Source organism: Vipera ursinii, assembly GCF_947247035.1.
Source record: "Vipera ursinii genome assembly, chromosome: 1".
Classification (NCBI taxonomy): domain Eukaryota; kingdom Metazoa; phylum Chordata; class Lepidosauria; order Squamata; family Viperidae; genus Vipera; species Vipera ursinii.
The window spans coordinates 9,948,182-9,966,083 of record NC_139512.1 but is presented as its reverse complement, the minus strand read 5'-3'; the positions used below and the strand labels follow the sequence as shown (position 1 = coordinate 9,966,083).

At 47.7% G+C, this 17,902-nt stretch overlaps 1 protein-coding gene across 1 annotated transcript; it reads left to right on the top strand.

Moving 5' to 3' along the window:
- Positions 1-1,382: 1,382 nt before the first annotated feature.
- Positions 1,383-8,631, top strand: MADCAM1 (mucosal vascular addressin cell adhesion molecule 1; the record flags this gene model as incomplete). Its single annotated transcript, XM_083349293.1, has 4 exons — positions 1,383-1,569; positions 2,134-2,460; positions 3,760-4,058; positions 4,603-8,631. 4 exons carry the CDS (start codon positions 1,383-1,385, stop codon positions 5,401-5,403), a joined length of 1,614 nt encoding a protein of 537 aa, XP_083205419.1. The 3' UTR covers positions 5,404-8,631.
- Between the last annotated feature and the right edge of the window lie 9,271 nt (positions 8,632-17,902).

Genomic DNA, 17,902 nt, shown 5'->3' with positions numbered 1-17,902 from the left:
AGGTAAAGGTTCCCCCGCACATGTGTGCTAGTCGTTTCCGGTGCTCATCTCCGTTTCAAAGCCGAAGAGCCAGCGCTTGTCCGAGGACGTCTCCGTGGTCATGTGGCCGGCATGACTAGACGCCAAAGGCGCACGGAACGCTGTTACCTTCCCACCGTAGTGGTCCCTATTTTTCTACTTGCATTTTTTACGTGCTTTCGAACCGCTAGGTTGGCAGAAGCTGGGACAAGTAACAGGCGCTCACTCTGCTACGCGGCACTCGGGATTCGACCCGCCAAACTGCCGACCTTCTGATCGACAAGCTCAGCGTCCTAACCCACTTAGCCACCGCGTCCCTTACCTTTGGCATAGCAGACAACAAAATAACAGACTTCTGAGGTTTTCTAACCTGCTGCTCAGGCAGGAAACCCATTTTGCCATCTAGTCTCATCTTGAAAGCCTCTAGTGATGGAGCACCCAGAACCTCTGGAGGCATTGATTAAATGTTGTCGTTGACAGGGGAATTTCTCCCTAGTTTCTAAATTGGATCTTTCTTTGATCAGTTTCCACCTGTTTCTTCTTGTTTCTGCCTTCTGGTGCTTTGGAAAATAAGTTGACAACCCCCCCCCGGCTCTTCTTTGTGGCAGCCCCAATGTAAGAAAAAAGAATATCTAAATAGCAATAGCACTTAGACTTAAATACCATTTTACGGGGATTTTTACAGCCTCTCTGAGCGGTTTATAGAGTCAGCCTGTTGCCCCCAACAATCTGGGTCCTTATTTAACCCACTTCGGAAGGATGGAAGGCTGAGCTGAGCAGCCAGTTAGCCTGCAGTACTGCATTCTCACCACTGTGCTACCACGGCTCTTAAATGCTGATAGATTAACCCAGGATCTCCTGCACTGTAAAGCTGGGGTCTTCCAACTTGGCCCTTGTATGACTTGTGGACTTCAACTCCCAGAATTCCTCAGCCAGGCATGCTGGCTGAGGAATTCTAGGAGTTGAAGACCACAAGTCTTAAAGTTGCCATGATTGGAGACCCCTGTCCAAGACTGTCTAGCCCAGGGGTCTTCCAACTTGGCCCTTTTATGACTTGTGGACTTCAACTCCCAGAATTCCTCAGCCAGGCACGCTGGCTGAGGAATTCTGGGAGTTGAAGTCCACAAGTCATAAAAAGGCCATGTTTTAAGACCCCTGAGGTAGAGGAGGTGGGGCTTACATTGTACCGGGTGGAAGGGGATGGAAGTGGCAGTCGAGCTCAGCTGAGCAAGACATCTCAGTCAGTGCCTAGAGCTGAGGAAGTTGTTCATTTGCCCCAAGCAGGTCTTCCAACTTCTCGGCCCGCCATCCAGCCTCCGAAGCCACTGGTGGAACGTGGAGGCACCCTTCAACTCATCTGTTCCATGGATTGTCCTGGCGCTGAAGTGGAATGGGAAGGCCTGGACACCGACTTGGGGAACATCATTTCAGACCAGAGACAGAGCATCCTAACGCTGAGCAGCGCAACCATTAACATGGAGGGGACAAAGTTGTGCTCGGGAGAGTGCCACGGCGTGCCCTCTGTAGCCAAGGTGGAGCTGAAAGTATATTGTAAGTTCAAAAGACATCTGCTCTGTCGGTTTCCTGCAATCCATTTCTAAGGGAGGAAGGGAAGGGAAGGGGGGCAATTTAAGAGAGAAGCAGAGTTAGAGGACTAGAAGGAGGGAGGGAGGGAAGGAAGGAAGGAAAGAAGATGGAAGGGAGGAAGGAAAAGAGAAAACAAAGGACGGAGATCATCTTTGCATACTTGTGTTCGTACTCGTGAAAACTCAACTTTGTCTCGAGGGCATCTCTAACATTTCAGGGACAGACAATGATGGAGTGTATCTCTTCTGGAAGTTGTTACCACTGTTCCTTCACAATGGGAACTATAATTATATTTCTAATCCAATAATGCCAGTCCTCTGGGTAGATTCCAACATTTCCCGAAACCATAAGGAAAAACAAATGGCCCAGGAATATCATTATAGTTAATACAGTGCAGTGCAATTATTACTCAAGTGGCACAGAAAAGAGACTGCCCCACTTTGGGATGGGGTTGGTTGGCACTTAACAGCCAAAAGCAAAGCTACAAAAATACACAGCAGGTCTGCATCCTGCATCCTCTTGTCTCAGCTTTCCCAGATACTTTGCAGTTGGACTCCCAGCCCAAGACGCTGACCGTTGGGCAGCCGGCTCGCCTGCTCTGCTCCATGACTCACGTCTACCCTCACGGCGCCCTTACGTTGAGCTGGTTCCAGGGAGACGAACAACTGGAGGCCTCCAGGGAGACGGAGGAGGAAGTAATGGAAGAGGAAGAAGACCAGCTGTTCGTCTACCGCTCTGAACTGGAGCTCCCAACGGTTGCGGAAGCCGTAGCTTATAAATGCAAAGCAACTTTGGTGGTCGAAGACCAGAGCTTTACGAAAGAGAGGGTTGCTATGGCCATCGCCAGCCCCAAATGTAAGTATCGCGCGCGGTCGACATTTTTCCCAAGACTTTGAAACAGGGCCTGTTGTGTTGCGGGTTCTGGAGAGCAGGAAGGACGCCGAGACGATGAGTACAGCATGGCAGATCTTTATTCGGTGGAAGTGACTGTACTGGGGGAATAGGGGTTACCTGCCCTCCTTTTATACCTGGCCAGGTGAGCAGCCGGCCAATCGGTTTGAACCTCTGTTTCCCGCCGAAACTGGGTTCCCAGCCAAAACAGATACAGTTCAACGCCCCCTGGTGGTGACTGCTATGTAAGTGTGTATGTGTTCACTTCACCTGGATACATAACAGGGCCCGTGCCAAATCAGGATTGCAGGTGAATTTTTTCTTTGAGCGATGTTTTTTTTATTGTTAATTTTCACTTTAAAATAAAAATACAGGGGGGGGGAAAGTTATAAAACTGAGAGAAAGAAAAGGGGCGCAAAGAGGAGGAAAGATTGGGTTTTTTATTACGTTTTTTCAGTGCAGTAAAATACAAAAAAAAAGAGAGACAGACAACCTTAACTTTTGGCTTCAGATTTCTAAATATTTCAAGTCATTTCTAGAATAACAAAATCATTCTAATCATCAAAGTTTCTTTTTTTTTCCAGTTTCCAGCAAAAAGTCCCAAAGCAATTTCCAAAGCAGAAACAAAACTAGATAAATCCTTCTAATTAAAACAATTTGGCTATCTCCATAATTACAGGCAAATCTTATATTTGGAGAGCTTGCCTTCATTTTAAATATTATCATTTTCATCCCCAATTTCATTAGTCAATAACTTTCACAAAAAAATATTATTCATGTACAGCTTGGGTTGTTGTTTTTTTTAAAGAGCCGAAAATGAACTAGCTAAATTTAATCCATTTTGGATTTGGCAAATTCTTCAGCCTTCAGCCCCATTTTTTTTGGCTTTGGCTTGGGTGGTGGTGGGGGGGGGAGTGAAACAGGACCAGTAAAGTTTTGACTTTGTTGTAATGGGTGAGGCCAATTTTTCAGGCCTGTTTTGTGCCTAGGGCAGAGATCCCCAAACTTGGCAACTCTTAAGACTTGTGGACTTCAACTCCCAGAATCCCTCAGCCAGCCACGTTTGAAGACCCCTGTCTCGGGGTTTTGCTGCTTTGTGAATACCTTAATTTTAGGGAGGTCATTTTGCCAATTAAAAACTCCCTTTCCTGTCATTCTGGAGATTTTTGGAGGCTGCCAGTTGACCCCTACCCACCCTCTATCAAAGGAGACCTAAAGCCTTGAAACAATTTCTCTTAACAATTCTAAATATTTGGTTTCCAGCTATGCAGGAGCTTCTCAGTGCTAGTGAGACCACCGTCCTTACTCCCACGTCTGGAAGGACAAGTCGAACATCTGCTCTGGGGCTACTCACCACAGCTGATTGGAAGTCCTCACTTGGGACAACCACTAGCCTTCTCCAACTTCTTTCTGCTGAGCATAGCAGCTCTGGGGCATCTGTGGTTACACGAACAGCCACCCCAGCGCTGAAATCCCTAACCGAAGACCGTAACTCCATCACAGTGGCCACCGATCTCACCGGATCTTCTTACCCAACAGGTAACCCTCTGGCAGAGCTGGGGGCAACCTCTCCAAAATTTGAGACGTGGTCCATCACCATGCACAATTCCATCTTGAGATGCCCCTAGGTTTAGGTCTTTCAGCCAAACTCCAGTTGTTGGCGCTGTTTGAATTTGTTCTGACAGCAGCAAGATCTGACTGCTGGCCCAGCGACAGATTCTATTGCAAATCAGGGCTGCTTCCGAAGGAGGCAGAGGAGGAGAGGTCCCGGGGCTTATGGAGCGAAGGAACTGGATGAGGCTGTCGGCAGGCCCAGAGGAAGAGAGACATGCTTTTGGAGGAGTTGGTGGCGGCGGCGGCAGCATGCTCCAGGGGCGAAAAGAATCAAGGCCTTTTTAAGGAAAAGGTGGAAGGGACAGGATCAGAAAAAGGAAGGGAGGTGAGGTTGCCGTGCAGAAATACAAGCTAATTTGAGGGCTAATCCACATGGAGCCCCGTTTCCATCTGTCCTGTTTGCCATCGTTCGCTCCCTACAGACTAAAATGGACGATCTGAAACTTGAGCTGGCCACGAACAAGGAGTGTATATTGGAGATGGTGACCCTTTGAGAGCTGCATGCAACGAAATTTCATTTTGATGTATGCCGATTGGTGTACATTCAAAGTGACAATAAAGTTGTTATTATTATTGTTATTATTGTTATTGTTTGTTGTTGTTATTATTATTATTTTGCTTGTCCCTTTCTTAACAGGCCAAAAATTAACTACCAAGCCTCTTTCCACGGCCAACGGTTTCTCGACAGAAGGGACCATAGAAAAACCAGCCACCAAGCCTCTTTCCACGACCAACGGTTTCTCGACAGAAGGGCCCACAGAAAAATCAGCCACCAAGCCTCTTTCCACAGCCAACGGTTTCTCGACAGAAGGGACCACAGAAAAACCAGCCACCAAGCCTCTTTCCACGACCAACGGTTTCTCGACAGAAGGGGCCACAGAAAAACCAGCCACCAAGCCTCTTTCCACGGCCAATGGTTTCTCGACAGAAGGGGCCACAGAAAAAACAGCCACCAAGCCTCTTTCCACGGCCAACGGTTTCTCGACAGAAGGGACCGCGGAAAAACCCAAGGACCCCTGTCGCCCCCTGATCGTACCTGTGCCTGCCCAAGGGACCATGGGAGGCGCCCTTCGCATCACATGCCAGGCATCAGAGTGCCGCAGAGATGTCCAAATCCAGTGGGTGGAAACCCCGGTGGCCCAATCCCGGTACCGTCTGGAGGAAGCCGAGGGCCGGTCGACCCTGACGGTGGAGAATGTCAGCTTGGAGCACCAGGGGGTCTATCGATGCGTTGCGATTGCCAGCCCACCCCGGATAGCCAGTCTACGCATCGTGGTGTCTGCTGGTGAGTGAGATGAAATTGCACACTCAGGAGACAGGTAGTCCCCGACTTGCAACAGTTTGCTTAGCGAACACTCCAAGTTACAACAGCACTGGGGGGAAAGTGACTTACGACCGTTTTTCACTGCAGCATCCCTCACGGTCACGCGATCAAAACTCGGACGCTTGACAACTGACTCGTATTTACGACGGTTGCAGTGTCCCAGGGTCACTTGATTCCCTTTTGCGACCTTCTAACAAGCAAAGTCAAAGGGGAGGGGGGAGCCATATTCACTTATCCCTGTTACTAACATAACGACTGCAGCGATTCACTTAACAACTGTAGCAAGAAAGGTCATAAAACGGGGCAAAATTCACTTAACAGCTGTCTTGCTTAGCAACAGAAATGTTAGGCTCAGTTGTGGTCGTAAGTCAAGGACTACCTGTATTGGGTTTGGGTCGCATTGAGTGCACTAGGGTACAATCTGGTTGGGCGACTTTGGGCTAATCACCAGGAGACTGTGAGTTCTAGTCCCATCTTATGCAGAAAAGCTGATCTGGTCACTTTGGCTCAATCAAAAGGAAACCATGAGTTCTAGTCCTGCCTTAGGCATGGAAGCCATCTGGGTGCCTTTGGGAGAATCACCGTCTCTCAGCCCAATCTCACAGGCTTGTCATTGTGGGGAAAAGAGGAGGAGGAGAAGGAGGAAGCATTAAATAAGTTTGCTGCCTTAAGTTATTTATAAAACTAATAAAAGGTTAAAAAAAAACCTTAATGTATTTTTTTTAAAAAAACATTTTTTTGAAAATGTGTTAAAATGGTTAATTGTAAAGTTTTTTAAAAAAAAATCTTTACGAACAATATTATTTGCATTAAAAAAGAATGAACTTATGTGAATAAAGAAGAGGTCAAATTATCCTAAATTGTGGAGAAATGTAATTTACGGGCCTAGGTCTTTAATATTTGTAACCTTAATATTCCTACAGCTGGGAGGTTGCTCATCTTAGTCTCTTGCTCACCTACAGACAAAGGAAGGGTGGAAAATAATAGCAATAGTGATCACAATAGCCCTTAGACTTGTATAGCGCTTTACAGCCCTCTCTTAAGCGGTTTACAGAGTCAGCATATTTGCCCCCCAACAATCTGGGTCCTCGTTTTACAAACCTCGGAAGGATGGTAGGCTGAGTCAACCTTGAGCCAGTCAGGATCGAACTCCAGACTGTGGGCAGAGGTAGCCTGCAATCCTGCATTCTAACCACTGCACCACCACGGCTTAGATAGCAATAGCAATAGTGTTCTGTCCCAGCCTACGTACGTCTTTGTTACTTCGCAAAGACAAACCCCTCTTTTTACAAGTAGGCTGGAAAACTAACCCCTTTTATTTGAGTTACAGACCTGATAATTGTCCCAAAAGCAAAACGGAGCACGAGTCAAACAGGAAATAGTTCACAGGCAACGCGAACAAAACATGAGCCCTTGAAACTGGGATCCTTTACAAACAGTTGCCTTCAGCAACCAGCACCGCCCACACCTTCCCTTTTTATTATGCAGCCCCAGGGCATGGCTTCTGAATGCCTTCTCCTCCTCCCCTGGAGCCGCCCCATTGCCTCCCTCTGTCCTGCTCTTGTAACCTGTCGGTGTGTGTGAGCATCTATAATGTCTTCCAGCTGTGCGTCCTTAAAGTCTGACTCAGCTTCCCAGCACATCTGAGTCTCATCCTGAACATGAGTGGAGGGGCCAGGTTCTCCATCAGTTTGTAAATCTGGAGGCTCATCAGAGCCTTCCTCCGACTCTGATGGCTCCCCAAGCCCCTCCTCCTCCTCCTCCTCCTCCTCCTCCTCTGATTCCCCACACTCAGCTGCCAGGATTACAGGCTGGCACGGAATCACAACAAATAGCCTATAGACTTATATACCACTTCATAGTGCTTTACAGCCCACTCTGAGTGGTTTACAGAGTCAGCCTGTTGCCCCCAACAATCTGGGTCCTCATTTTACCACTCTGGAAGGATGGAAGGTTGAGTCAACCTTGAGCTGGTCAGGATCAAAACTCCTGGCTGTGGGTAGACTTTCCCTGCAATCCTGCCTTCCAACCACTGCACCACCAGGGCTGTATGAGGTGGGTGACTAGAAGATGGAGGCGTCTGTCTACTTAAGGTACTAAATGCATGGTTTGTGCACCTTTTCTTTTGCAGCCATTGTCAGGACAGATGCCCTTTTCACCATCGGAGCCACTGGATCCCTCTTAGGACTGATCGTCATAGGCTACGTCTCACATCGATGGCGGCAACAGCGGCGGTGGTGAACAAGGGAAGGGCCAAAAACCTTCCGTCCATCTCCTTGGCTATGTCCCCTTCTGGCCCCCTGGACTTCTGACCAGGCCACAAAAACTATTCTTTGGCCTTCAAGGGCTATCAAGCAAGGACTTCGCTGACATGTTGGCAGGATTTTCTGCCCTGGGCAAGAGGTGGAAACAAAAAAGCCTGTTTCCAAGGCCCTGCTTCAGGCCATTTGCCCCATCGATGGGGCAGTAGGCATTCCCTGCCGAACCGGTGGCCGGATCCTTTTCCAGTTTGGATGTGAACTTGGTGGAACTGTAGTTTTGAGTGCCACTGTTTATGTCAGGCTCAGACAATCAGATCTATTGTGAAAAGTCTAAGTCAGCAACTTTATTGACTCCTACCTGTATTACAAGAATCTCGCCAGACCACTTGCCTTCGCCTGGGAACAGCCAGATGGGATTCGGGGCGGGGTCAAAGGTATATCTCTTGTGGCTGCACCAGGACTCAAGGCTAAGTCCGTCATGGGTGGCATGGGTCTGGATTATTTATCAACATCTATATGAAGCCGCTGGGTGAGATCATTCGTGGTTTGGGGGTGGGGTATCATCAGTATGCTGATGATACCCAGCTTTTTATTTCCACCCCATATCAACCCGGTGATGCCCTCGACGTGATGTCCTGTTGCCTGGAGGCGGGGAGGGTCTGGATGGGGAGGAACAGGCTTCGTCTAAATCCCGACAAGACCGAGTGGCTGTGCATACTGGCATCTCGGGTTGTCCATTCTATTCCATCTTTATCTATAGGGGGTGAGGTGTTACCCCCTGTAAATAGGGCTCGCAACTTGGGTATCCTCCTTGACTCACAGCTCAGTTTAGAAGACCACATAGGAGCCGTGACCAGGGGGGGCTTTTGCCCAGGTTTGCCTGGTGCACCAGTTGCGGCCCTATCTAGACCGGGATGCCCTACGCACAGTCACTCATGCGCTCGTGACCCCCTGTTTAGACTACTGCAACGCTCTCTACATGGGGCTGCCCTTGAATACCACTCGGAGGCTCCAGCTGGTGCAGAATGCGGCCGCGCGAGTTGTGATGGGGGTCTCCCGATACTCCCATGGAACACCTCTACTCCGCGAGCTGCATTGGCTTCCAGTTGTCTTCTGGGTGAGATTCTAGGTGCTGGTGATGACCTATAAAGCCCTAAATGGCATGGGTCCGGATTATTTACGGGAGCACCTGCTGCCGGCGTCAACTTCCCATCGTCCTGTGCGCTCCCACAGAGAGGGCCTCCTCAGGGTGCCGTCGGCCAGGGAATGCCGACTGGCGGCCCCCAGGAGGAGAGCATTCTCTGTGGGTGCGCCTGCCCTCTGGAACCAGCTCCCTGTTGAGCTCCGGATGGCTCCTGACCTTCGCTCTTTCCACCGCGACCTGAAAACTTGGTTATTTGAGCTTGCCGGCCTGGACTGAGGGTTTGGGATTTTAAATTTTTAGAATGTGATTTACTTGTTGGGGCTAATTTAATTTAATTTATTTTTAACCTTGTATATTGTGTTTTAACTGTCCCGAGTGCGGGAGAAGGACAGTATATAAATCCAATAAAATAAATAAATAAATAAGTCCCCACTTGACCCCCTCCTCCCTGCCAGGCTGGACGTTTCCCAACAGTTTAGGATGGACCTGTGCCGGATTGACTGCTATGGTTTTGAACAACGAGGGGAGAGTAAATCAAATGCTGTTTTTTTTTCCTCTCTCTCTCTCTCTCTTTCTCTCTGCACATCCTGAACCTACATAAGCTGGTTCTCAGCTATGCACTTTCTGAAAGTTGCAGGGTGTTTTCACATCCAGCCAGCAGGAAATTTATTTGCGAGAAGGGCTAAGCTATCTCTGGGGCTGGTGAGTATACTGGGAATTTTGAGAGCAACATTTATTTCCCAGGAAGATTGGTCCTGCCCACCACCATGAGATAATAATAATAATAAAAATACAGTTGGACGGGACCGTGGAGGTCATCTAGTCCAACCCCCCCTGCTCGGGCAGGAAACCCTATACCATTTCAGACAAATGGCTGTCCAGTCTCTCCTTAAAAACTTCCGGTGTTGGAGCATTCACAGCTGATCACTACCATGCCTGCTTAGCTTTCTATGTTGTTGCAGGTACATTTGAGTGAATCCCAGTTTCTAACTATTTAATTATTTGGTAAGTTGTAAGACTATGAAGGGATGCGGTGGCTCAGTGGGTTAGGACGCTGAGCTTGTCGATCAGATGGTCGGCAGTTTGGCAGGCCGAATCCCAAGTGCCACGTAGCAGAGTGAGCGGCTGTTACTCGTCCCAGCTTCTGCCAACCTAGCAGTTCGAAAGGACGTAAAAATGTAAGTAGAAAAATAGGGACCACTCCGGTGGGAAGGTAACAGCGTTCCGTGCAGCTTTGGCATCTAGTCATGCCGGCCACATGACCACGGAGACGTCCTCGGACAAGTGCTGGGTCTTTGGCTTTGAAACGGAGATAAGCACCGGTCCCTAGAGTCAGAAACGACTAGCACGCATGTGAGGGGGAACCTTTACCTTTACCTAAGACTATGAAGCTTCTGTTTTGTTCTTGTTCCCAGCATTAGGACTGTAGTTGGTTCCCAGAACAATAAGGATTGTCAACAGCCAACATCTCACTTGCTCCCCAGATCCCAGAAAGACCATTAGGAAAGGGCATCAGAAATTCTCAACCTACATGGGGATAAATTGGTTCTAAAAACGGAACTAATTCAGTTGCTGGAATTCTGGTGACACCCTCTCAATACCGGCGGCCCTCCGTTTATGAACTTCATTAAGCCTAGCAATTGTGGTCCTAAGTCACGACGGGTCAAAAAGCAGCTCATTATGTGACTGACCGGATTTTACGACCTTTTTGCAGCGGTCGTTGAGTGAACACAGCCATTAAACAAACCACCGTTAATTGCTACGGGTAGCCTTTGCCGGAAATTAGAAGTAAATGCCGGTTTTCAGCAAAAAAAATGGGGATCGCATGTCCGTGGGACGCTACCAAGGGCCATAAATGCGAGCCGCTTGCCAAGTGCCCAAAATGCAATCACATGACCATGGGGGATGGGGGGGAATGTGGCTGTCTGAACAGTCATTAAGCGACTGGTCGTAAGTCGGGACTATCCTAAAACTTTGTAAAGACAACTCTGCAAGAATCACGCTAGGAAGAAAAACGTGTTTGCTTCTAGTAGGCAGCAGATACCAAACAAGTTGCCAGCCAGGGCAGAGGGTGGTTGGGAATTCAGAGACTCCAAAATCTGATCTCTGCTTAGCCAACCTCCCAGGGTATTTGTGAGACTACACAATACAACGCAAAGGACCTGCCACACCGAGGGACGTTAATCCAGTATTTTATGCTGTGCTAGCTGGGGTGACACAAAAGGGATCTCTCCATAGCCTCCTGTCTCAAAGAGTCTTGCTAGAGATCTGGACTTTTAAAACAAAAAAACACTTTCCATTTCAGGGGGTTGCCAAAGAGCCCGACAAACCATGTGGGATCTTGAACGTCTGGCAGAACAACCCATTTCACACTCACCCCTTCAGCTTTTTCCTTATCTAAAATAGTGCAGGCCGTGATTGATTGGGTGCCATTAAGTTGTTGACTCCCAGCAACCACATAGGTCCGTGGCAGTGAACCTATGGCACACGTGCCACAGGTGGCGCACACAGAGCCCTCTCTGTGGGCACGCGTGCCGTCGCCCCAGTCCTAGGCCTTCAGCTGGGTTTTATAAAACCTTTTCGCTTTAGGCCTCCGCCGCCGGGTGCAAAAAACAAAAAAAGGTTCAATCAATCAATCAATTTCAACTTCTCACGGGGAAAAAAAAAAGATCTCGCAAAGTTGGAATTGATGGATTGAACTTTTTAGTCCCACCCAGTCTGCCGTTACCACCGCAGCCACACCCACCCAATGGGCCACGCCCAGTGCTTTTTTTGTAAAAGAAAAAGGTGCCGGAACTCACCCATCTCATACAACCCGGCTTGCCTACCCTACAAGGTTCCATCCAAAAAAGGTGCCGGAACTCCGTTCTGAGCGTTCTATGAGGAAAAAAGCCCTGGCCACGCCAACCCAGCACCCGACGATACATAAGTGGGGTTTGGGTTGCAGTCTGGGCCCTCGGTCTCTAAAAGGTTGGCCATCACTGGGATAGGTAGATATTCTCCATGACAATCTCTCCTTCGCCTGTTTTTTCAGATCCTCCAGCGTTGCCCCATCAGCCCTGTAGCTGAATCCATCCCTCTGGCTCTGGCTGGTCCTTCCCTTCTTGTCTTTCCCAACACCAGAGCCTTCTTCAGAGAGCTGGGTCTTCCCATAATTTGTTCAAAGTAGGATAATTTAAGCCTGGTCATTGGTGTCTTGAGTGAGAATTTTGGACTGGTCGATTTTTTCGTTTGATCTATTTATTTGTTTCCTTGGCTCTTCGTGGTATTCTTTTTTTTTATTGAAAAGTTTTACAATACATTTTATCTTTAACAAAACAAAAACCCCCCCAACCCCCTCCCCTCCCACCCCCTTCCCACTCCCCAACCCTCCCCAACCCCTCCCTCCCTTCCCCCTCCCCCCTCCCTGACTTCCCAGAGCTAAGTACAGGGTATAAGAATACAAACAATCATAATCTACCTTATGCAAACAATCATAAACTATTAAAGCTACCGCACTTTAACTTTAACGGCTCTTCGTGGTATTCTTAAGCACAGCTAGTAAGAAATAAAAATCCCGAATTCAGTTCATTTCCCTTTCAGTCTCTTGATGGGCATTTTGTCACTGCCTCCTTCTCTCACATGAACGATTACGTATGTTGGTTTTTTTTAAAACTGGAAGGCGATCATTGGATAGTTAACGGTTCTAAGAACCGAGGAAATTGCGTGTCGTAAGAAGTTAAGATTAGGATGTTGTGAGTTTCCTTTCAAGCCCAACTTGAGCCATCAAAAGTCACTGGGCAATTCTGGGGCCTTCTCTCTCCTCTCTCTCTCTCTTCCTTGATCCGACCTATTCAGGATTATTGGTAGGCCTCTACTTAACGACCAAAATTGAGCCTGGAATTATGGTCATAAGTCGAAGCATCATGTGACTGGATTCAAAGTTACAAGTGGCTTTTTTTTTACAGCAGTCATTAACTGAATGCTCCAGTGTTAAGTAAATGCCACAGTTGTTAAGCAAATCCATTTTTCCCAAGGAGTATCTTTTTGGGGTGGGAAACAGGAAATAACCCTCAGAAACCAACAAAAAATATTCCTGATTACAGTCATGTGGTTGCAGGAGACTGTAAAAGCCAAAAAGGTGAGCTGGTTGCCAAGCGCCCAAATGCAATCACGTGATTTCAGGGTGTGTGGTGTGTGTGTGTGTGTGTGTTATCAAGTGCAGGAAATCAGGAGTCTAGGCAGCTCAAATGAATATATTTATTCTACGTACTACATACAAGAATCTGAACTGCTAACGGTCAATGCAAACTGGCCTTGGATAAGAGTCAACGGAATTCAAGGTGGGCTGGACTCAGATCTCCTGTGGGCGCAAAGGGACTCAAGACCGGTAACGCGTTTGACCCCTCCCTCAGGCTCAGCCTGGTCATCTCCTACCCGTACACGACCACTGTAACTCCAAAAATGGATCACGAGTAGCTCTGAGAAGGTCCGTCATAACTTTGAACGGTCCTGAAGCGACCAGTTGTAAATTGAGAACTACCTATACTATCTCGAGCTCCCGGTAGGGAAACGGGACCATCCCTTTAGCAAATAAATTCGATTGCATCTTTTTTTGGGGATGTGTCTACGGACAACCAGGTCGTGCTTTTTCCGGAGGCGACTGGATTTTCTCGTTTTTCTTTGAAGACGTTTCGCTTCTCAACCCAGAAGCTTCCTTCAGCTCTGACTGGATGGTGGGGAAGGGAAGGATTTCAGGAGAAGTGAAACTTCTTCAAAGAAAAGAAAGAAAATCCAGTTGCCTCTTGAAAACGCACCTTCGGGACAACCATGACTTTGGTGACGGAGCATCTCCATGGGTAGATGCTGGCTCAGGAATTCTGGGAGTTGAAGTCCATGAGTCATAAAAGAGCCGAGGTTGCCTACCGCTGGCCTAGGCCTAGGCCGCTTTATGACTCGTGGACTTCAACTCCCAGAATTCCTGAGCCAGCCACGCTGAGGGGAAAAGGAGAGGTTTCCAAGCTGAGCCATGCTGGCTCAGGAATTCTGGGAGTTGAAGTCCACGAGTCATAAATGAGCCCAGGTTGCCTACCCCTGCCCTAGCAGGATCCCGGCCCGGCCTGGCCTTTTTAAGAATAAAAAAAAAGGAAGCCTTTGGAATGACATTGATTAGGATTGACCCAACTTCAGACAGGAGGGCAAGCTGCCTCTGGGCGCTAATTAACTAATCCAGTCAATTAACTTGCAGAGCTGAGCTAACTTGCATTTAGCCCCTTTCGGGGAAGCCCAGCCTGCGCAGCAAAGGAAGTTTAGCAAGAGGCAGCTTGTCCAAGCAAGCCCTCCCCCCTGCGAGGGACCAAATTCTGAGAAAGGGGGAAAAGGGTGTCCCTTGTGAAAAACCAGATCCACACCAGAAGAGTTCCAATACTTTATTTCTCATGTCTGTTTCACCAGGATTTTCCCAGACAACTGGCACTTTGCACCTGGGCCAGACTTGACAAAGTTCAGCTGTCCCGAAGGTGCTTTTTTTTCAGGAGACAACTGGACTTTCTTGTTTTTCTTTGAAGATGTTTCGCTTCTCATCCAAGAAACTTCTTCAGCTCTGGTGGGGAACAGAAGGATATATATATATATATACTCCTTGCAGACAGCCGGTCATTTCCCTTCTTTTAGAGCCGGGATGTCAAACCGCTGACCCGCAGGCCGGATGCGTCATCCGGAAGCCGCACCCACCCCATTGCCGGCAATGGCAAAACCATCCCGATACGTTGCACAACGTCACGTGACGTCGCGAGTTTGACATGTCTTTTTTTAGAGAGTCGTTGAGGCCACTTGGAGGATTATCTGTGTCTGCGGCAGTGCAAATGGGTGTGGAGCCTTCTTGGAGCTGCTGAAAGGACTGAGTTGTAGACTGGAGAAAGAAAGCAACGGATGGAAACTAGTCAAGGAGAGAAGCAACCCAGAACTAAGGAGAAACTTCCTGACAGTCAGGACAATTAACCAGTGGAACAACCTGCAACAACAACCAGTGGAAGTGGTGAATGCTCCAACACTGGAAGTTTTTAAGAAGAGACTGAACAGCCATTTGTCTGAAATGGTATAGGGTTTCCTGCCTGAGCAGGGGGTTGGACTAGATGACCTCCAAGGTCCCTTCCAAATAATAATAATAATAATAATAATAATAATAATAATAATAATAATAATAATAATAATAATAACAACAACAACAACAAACAAACAAAACAATAATAATAATAATAACAAACAACAACAACAACAACAACAACAACAATAATAATAATAATAATAATAATAATAATAATAATAATATATTATTTTCCTTCCCCTCTGTTGAGAGAGGGATATTCAACGTTCAGTGTTGACCCAGATGGCCACATTGACCCCCTCTTTCAAACCAGCGGTCCTCTCTCCAAAACGTGGACCTCACTGTCTTGGGAGAGGCCTTTGTCTTTCAAATGCAGATGGACTGTGAACCCTGTCCTGATGGGTTCGAACAGCCCTCTCTCAACAGAGGGGGAGGGATACCACATCATCTATCTCCGGTCTACAACACGGTCCTTTTAGCAACTCCAAGAAGGCTCCACACCCATTCGCACCACTCAGGTGACCCTGAGGACACAGACAAACCACCAAGTGGCCTCAACGACTGTAAGAATGCAAATGATCAGCTGTCTCCAAGGAGCATAAATTCTTCCCTTCCCCACTATCCAGCCAGCTGAAGAAGCCTCCTGGATGAGAAGCGAAAAAGCACCTTTGGGACATAGCTTGTAAGCCGCCCTGAGTCTTCGGAGAAGGGCAGGATATAAATGGAATTAAAATAAATAAATAAAAATAGTTAAGCTATCAGGCACAGAGTACTTGGCTGCCCTCTAGGGGCAGTCTAAGATTTCACAATCGATATGTTAGCTCTGCTCCAGCAAGCCAAAATTTTGCCTTTTTGGAGGCTAGAGATTCCCCCCCCCCCCGGGAAGAGGCTGCCGAGTACAGATTCCCAATTCAAAGGCAAATGTTTTGAAAACAGTTGCTAGGGAACAAAAAGTTCTGCTTGCAGGCTCTTTTGATTCCTTGTTATTCTCAAGAAAGATCTTTTTATGAAGAATGGACAGCAGAATCTGGGGACAGAGTTAAAAGAGGGATCAGGGTAGAATCATTACGTAGCCGCAAGAGAACATAAGTCCTTCCTTGAGTGCTGTTGACTCGTATCTAACTCCAAGCAGGGACATGCTTTAAATTGAGAAGACTTAGCAATAAATCAGTTTAATCGAATCTTCATGTGTGGAACTGATCTTTTCTGGTCTTTTCGTGCCTGACCCTTTCCAAATATATGAATCTTATACAAAAAAAGGACAAGTATTTCCATTAGCACCGGTCTCTTTTAATTTCTCTGATGGCTCTTGTCGTGGTTCCGACAGATGAAACTCTTCAAAGAATTTTGAGGCATTGTTTAGCCTAAAGAATCTTTTTTTGAGTAGCGTAGCATCGGCACTAACCCAATCGAAGCCAAAAACTAAATTCCCCCCCCCCAAGCAGGTAGTATCAAAGCACAATTCCCTCCTCCAGTGGACAGTCATAAATCACATCCCCCAATTAGTCTGAAACACGGGCTTTCCCTCCAGCTCTCCAGCCCGATTCTTATCATCTCTTATTTCAATAACCTTGGTTCTCACACTAGGTCCAGCGTTATTATGTCTAGCTAGACTCTCGTGCACATTCCCCCCCCACCTCCCAGCATCATCTAACTCTATAAGCAAAAAGGAGAAGATGGCTGCATCTCCATCTATTGTCAATGCAAAAACATCTGATGTTAGCAGCATTGACAGCTGTTTTAACAACTCCATTCTTGCCGTCACCCCGGTGTCCCCTGACTCACACGATACTTGCTGAAATTTATGCAAGAGCTTTCCTACATTCTTTAGGGCAGGAACCACTGCCAGATTTACACACACAATAACTCAAATTCATTCCCTGACTTCTGCAGTGCAAAGTCTAATGGAGTAAGCGATGGGTGGATGGGGAGGGGGGAAGGGGAACCTAATTAGATAAGAAGCAGAGATGGTGAACCTCCGACACGCGTGTCCAAAGTGTCACCCTAGCATTCACCAACACCCAACACCTATTCTCAAAAACGTGCTTGGTAACTGACATGTACTTTGCAATGGTTGCAGCATCCCATTTGCCATTTGCAATCTTCCCAGCCGGCTTCCAACAAGCGAAGTCATGAGGGGAGCTGGATTCACTTAATGACTGTGTGACTCACTTAACAACTGCCTGGCTTAGCAATGGAAATTCTAGTCTCAATTGTTCTTGTACGTCAAGGGCTACCTGTACTGTATGCTTTTGCCCAGATGTGTGTAAGTTTAACCATACAAGGCAAAAGTATACAATACAGATACAATCTGAGGAAGAAGGGAGGGAGAAGGAAAGAGGGAAAGAGGGAGGGAGGGGAGGGAGGGAGAGAGGAAAAGAGGGAGAGGGAGGGAGGGAGGGAAAGAGGGAGAGGAGAGAGCAGATAGAAAGGTGATCTACATTTTTAAAACGCTGACTGATCATCCCATCCTAGAATGTGTGCTGATTTACAATCTTATGACTTTCAGACCAACTGACCATTCAGAGATTTCATTGAACCAATGGGCTGGAAGGGGCCTTGGAGGTCATCTACTCCAACCCCCTGCTCAGGCAGGAAACCCTATACCAGGGGTGTCAAACTCAATTTCATTGAGGGCCGCATCAGCATTACAGTTGCCCTCAGGGGGCCGGGTGGGTATGGCCAGGGTGGGCATGACCTACTGGGTGGGCGTGGCCAGCTCTACATCGTTCGCATCAAGGGTGCCTATGGGGGCCTGGGCAGGAGTGGGACAAATCTGAGGATCTCTGGGCCAGGGCCAAGGCAGTGGGGGCCGTTCCCTCACTGTTTCCAGGATGGCTTCGCGGGCCACATGAAACCACTTTGTGGGCCGGATCTGGCCCCCGGGGCTTGTGTTTGACATGTCTGCCCTATACCATTTCAGACAAATGGCTATCCAGTCTCTTCTTGAAAACTTCCCGTGTCGGAGCAGTCACCGG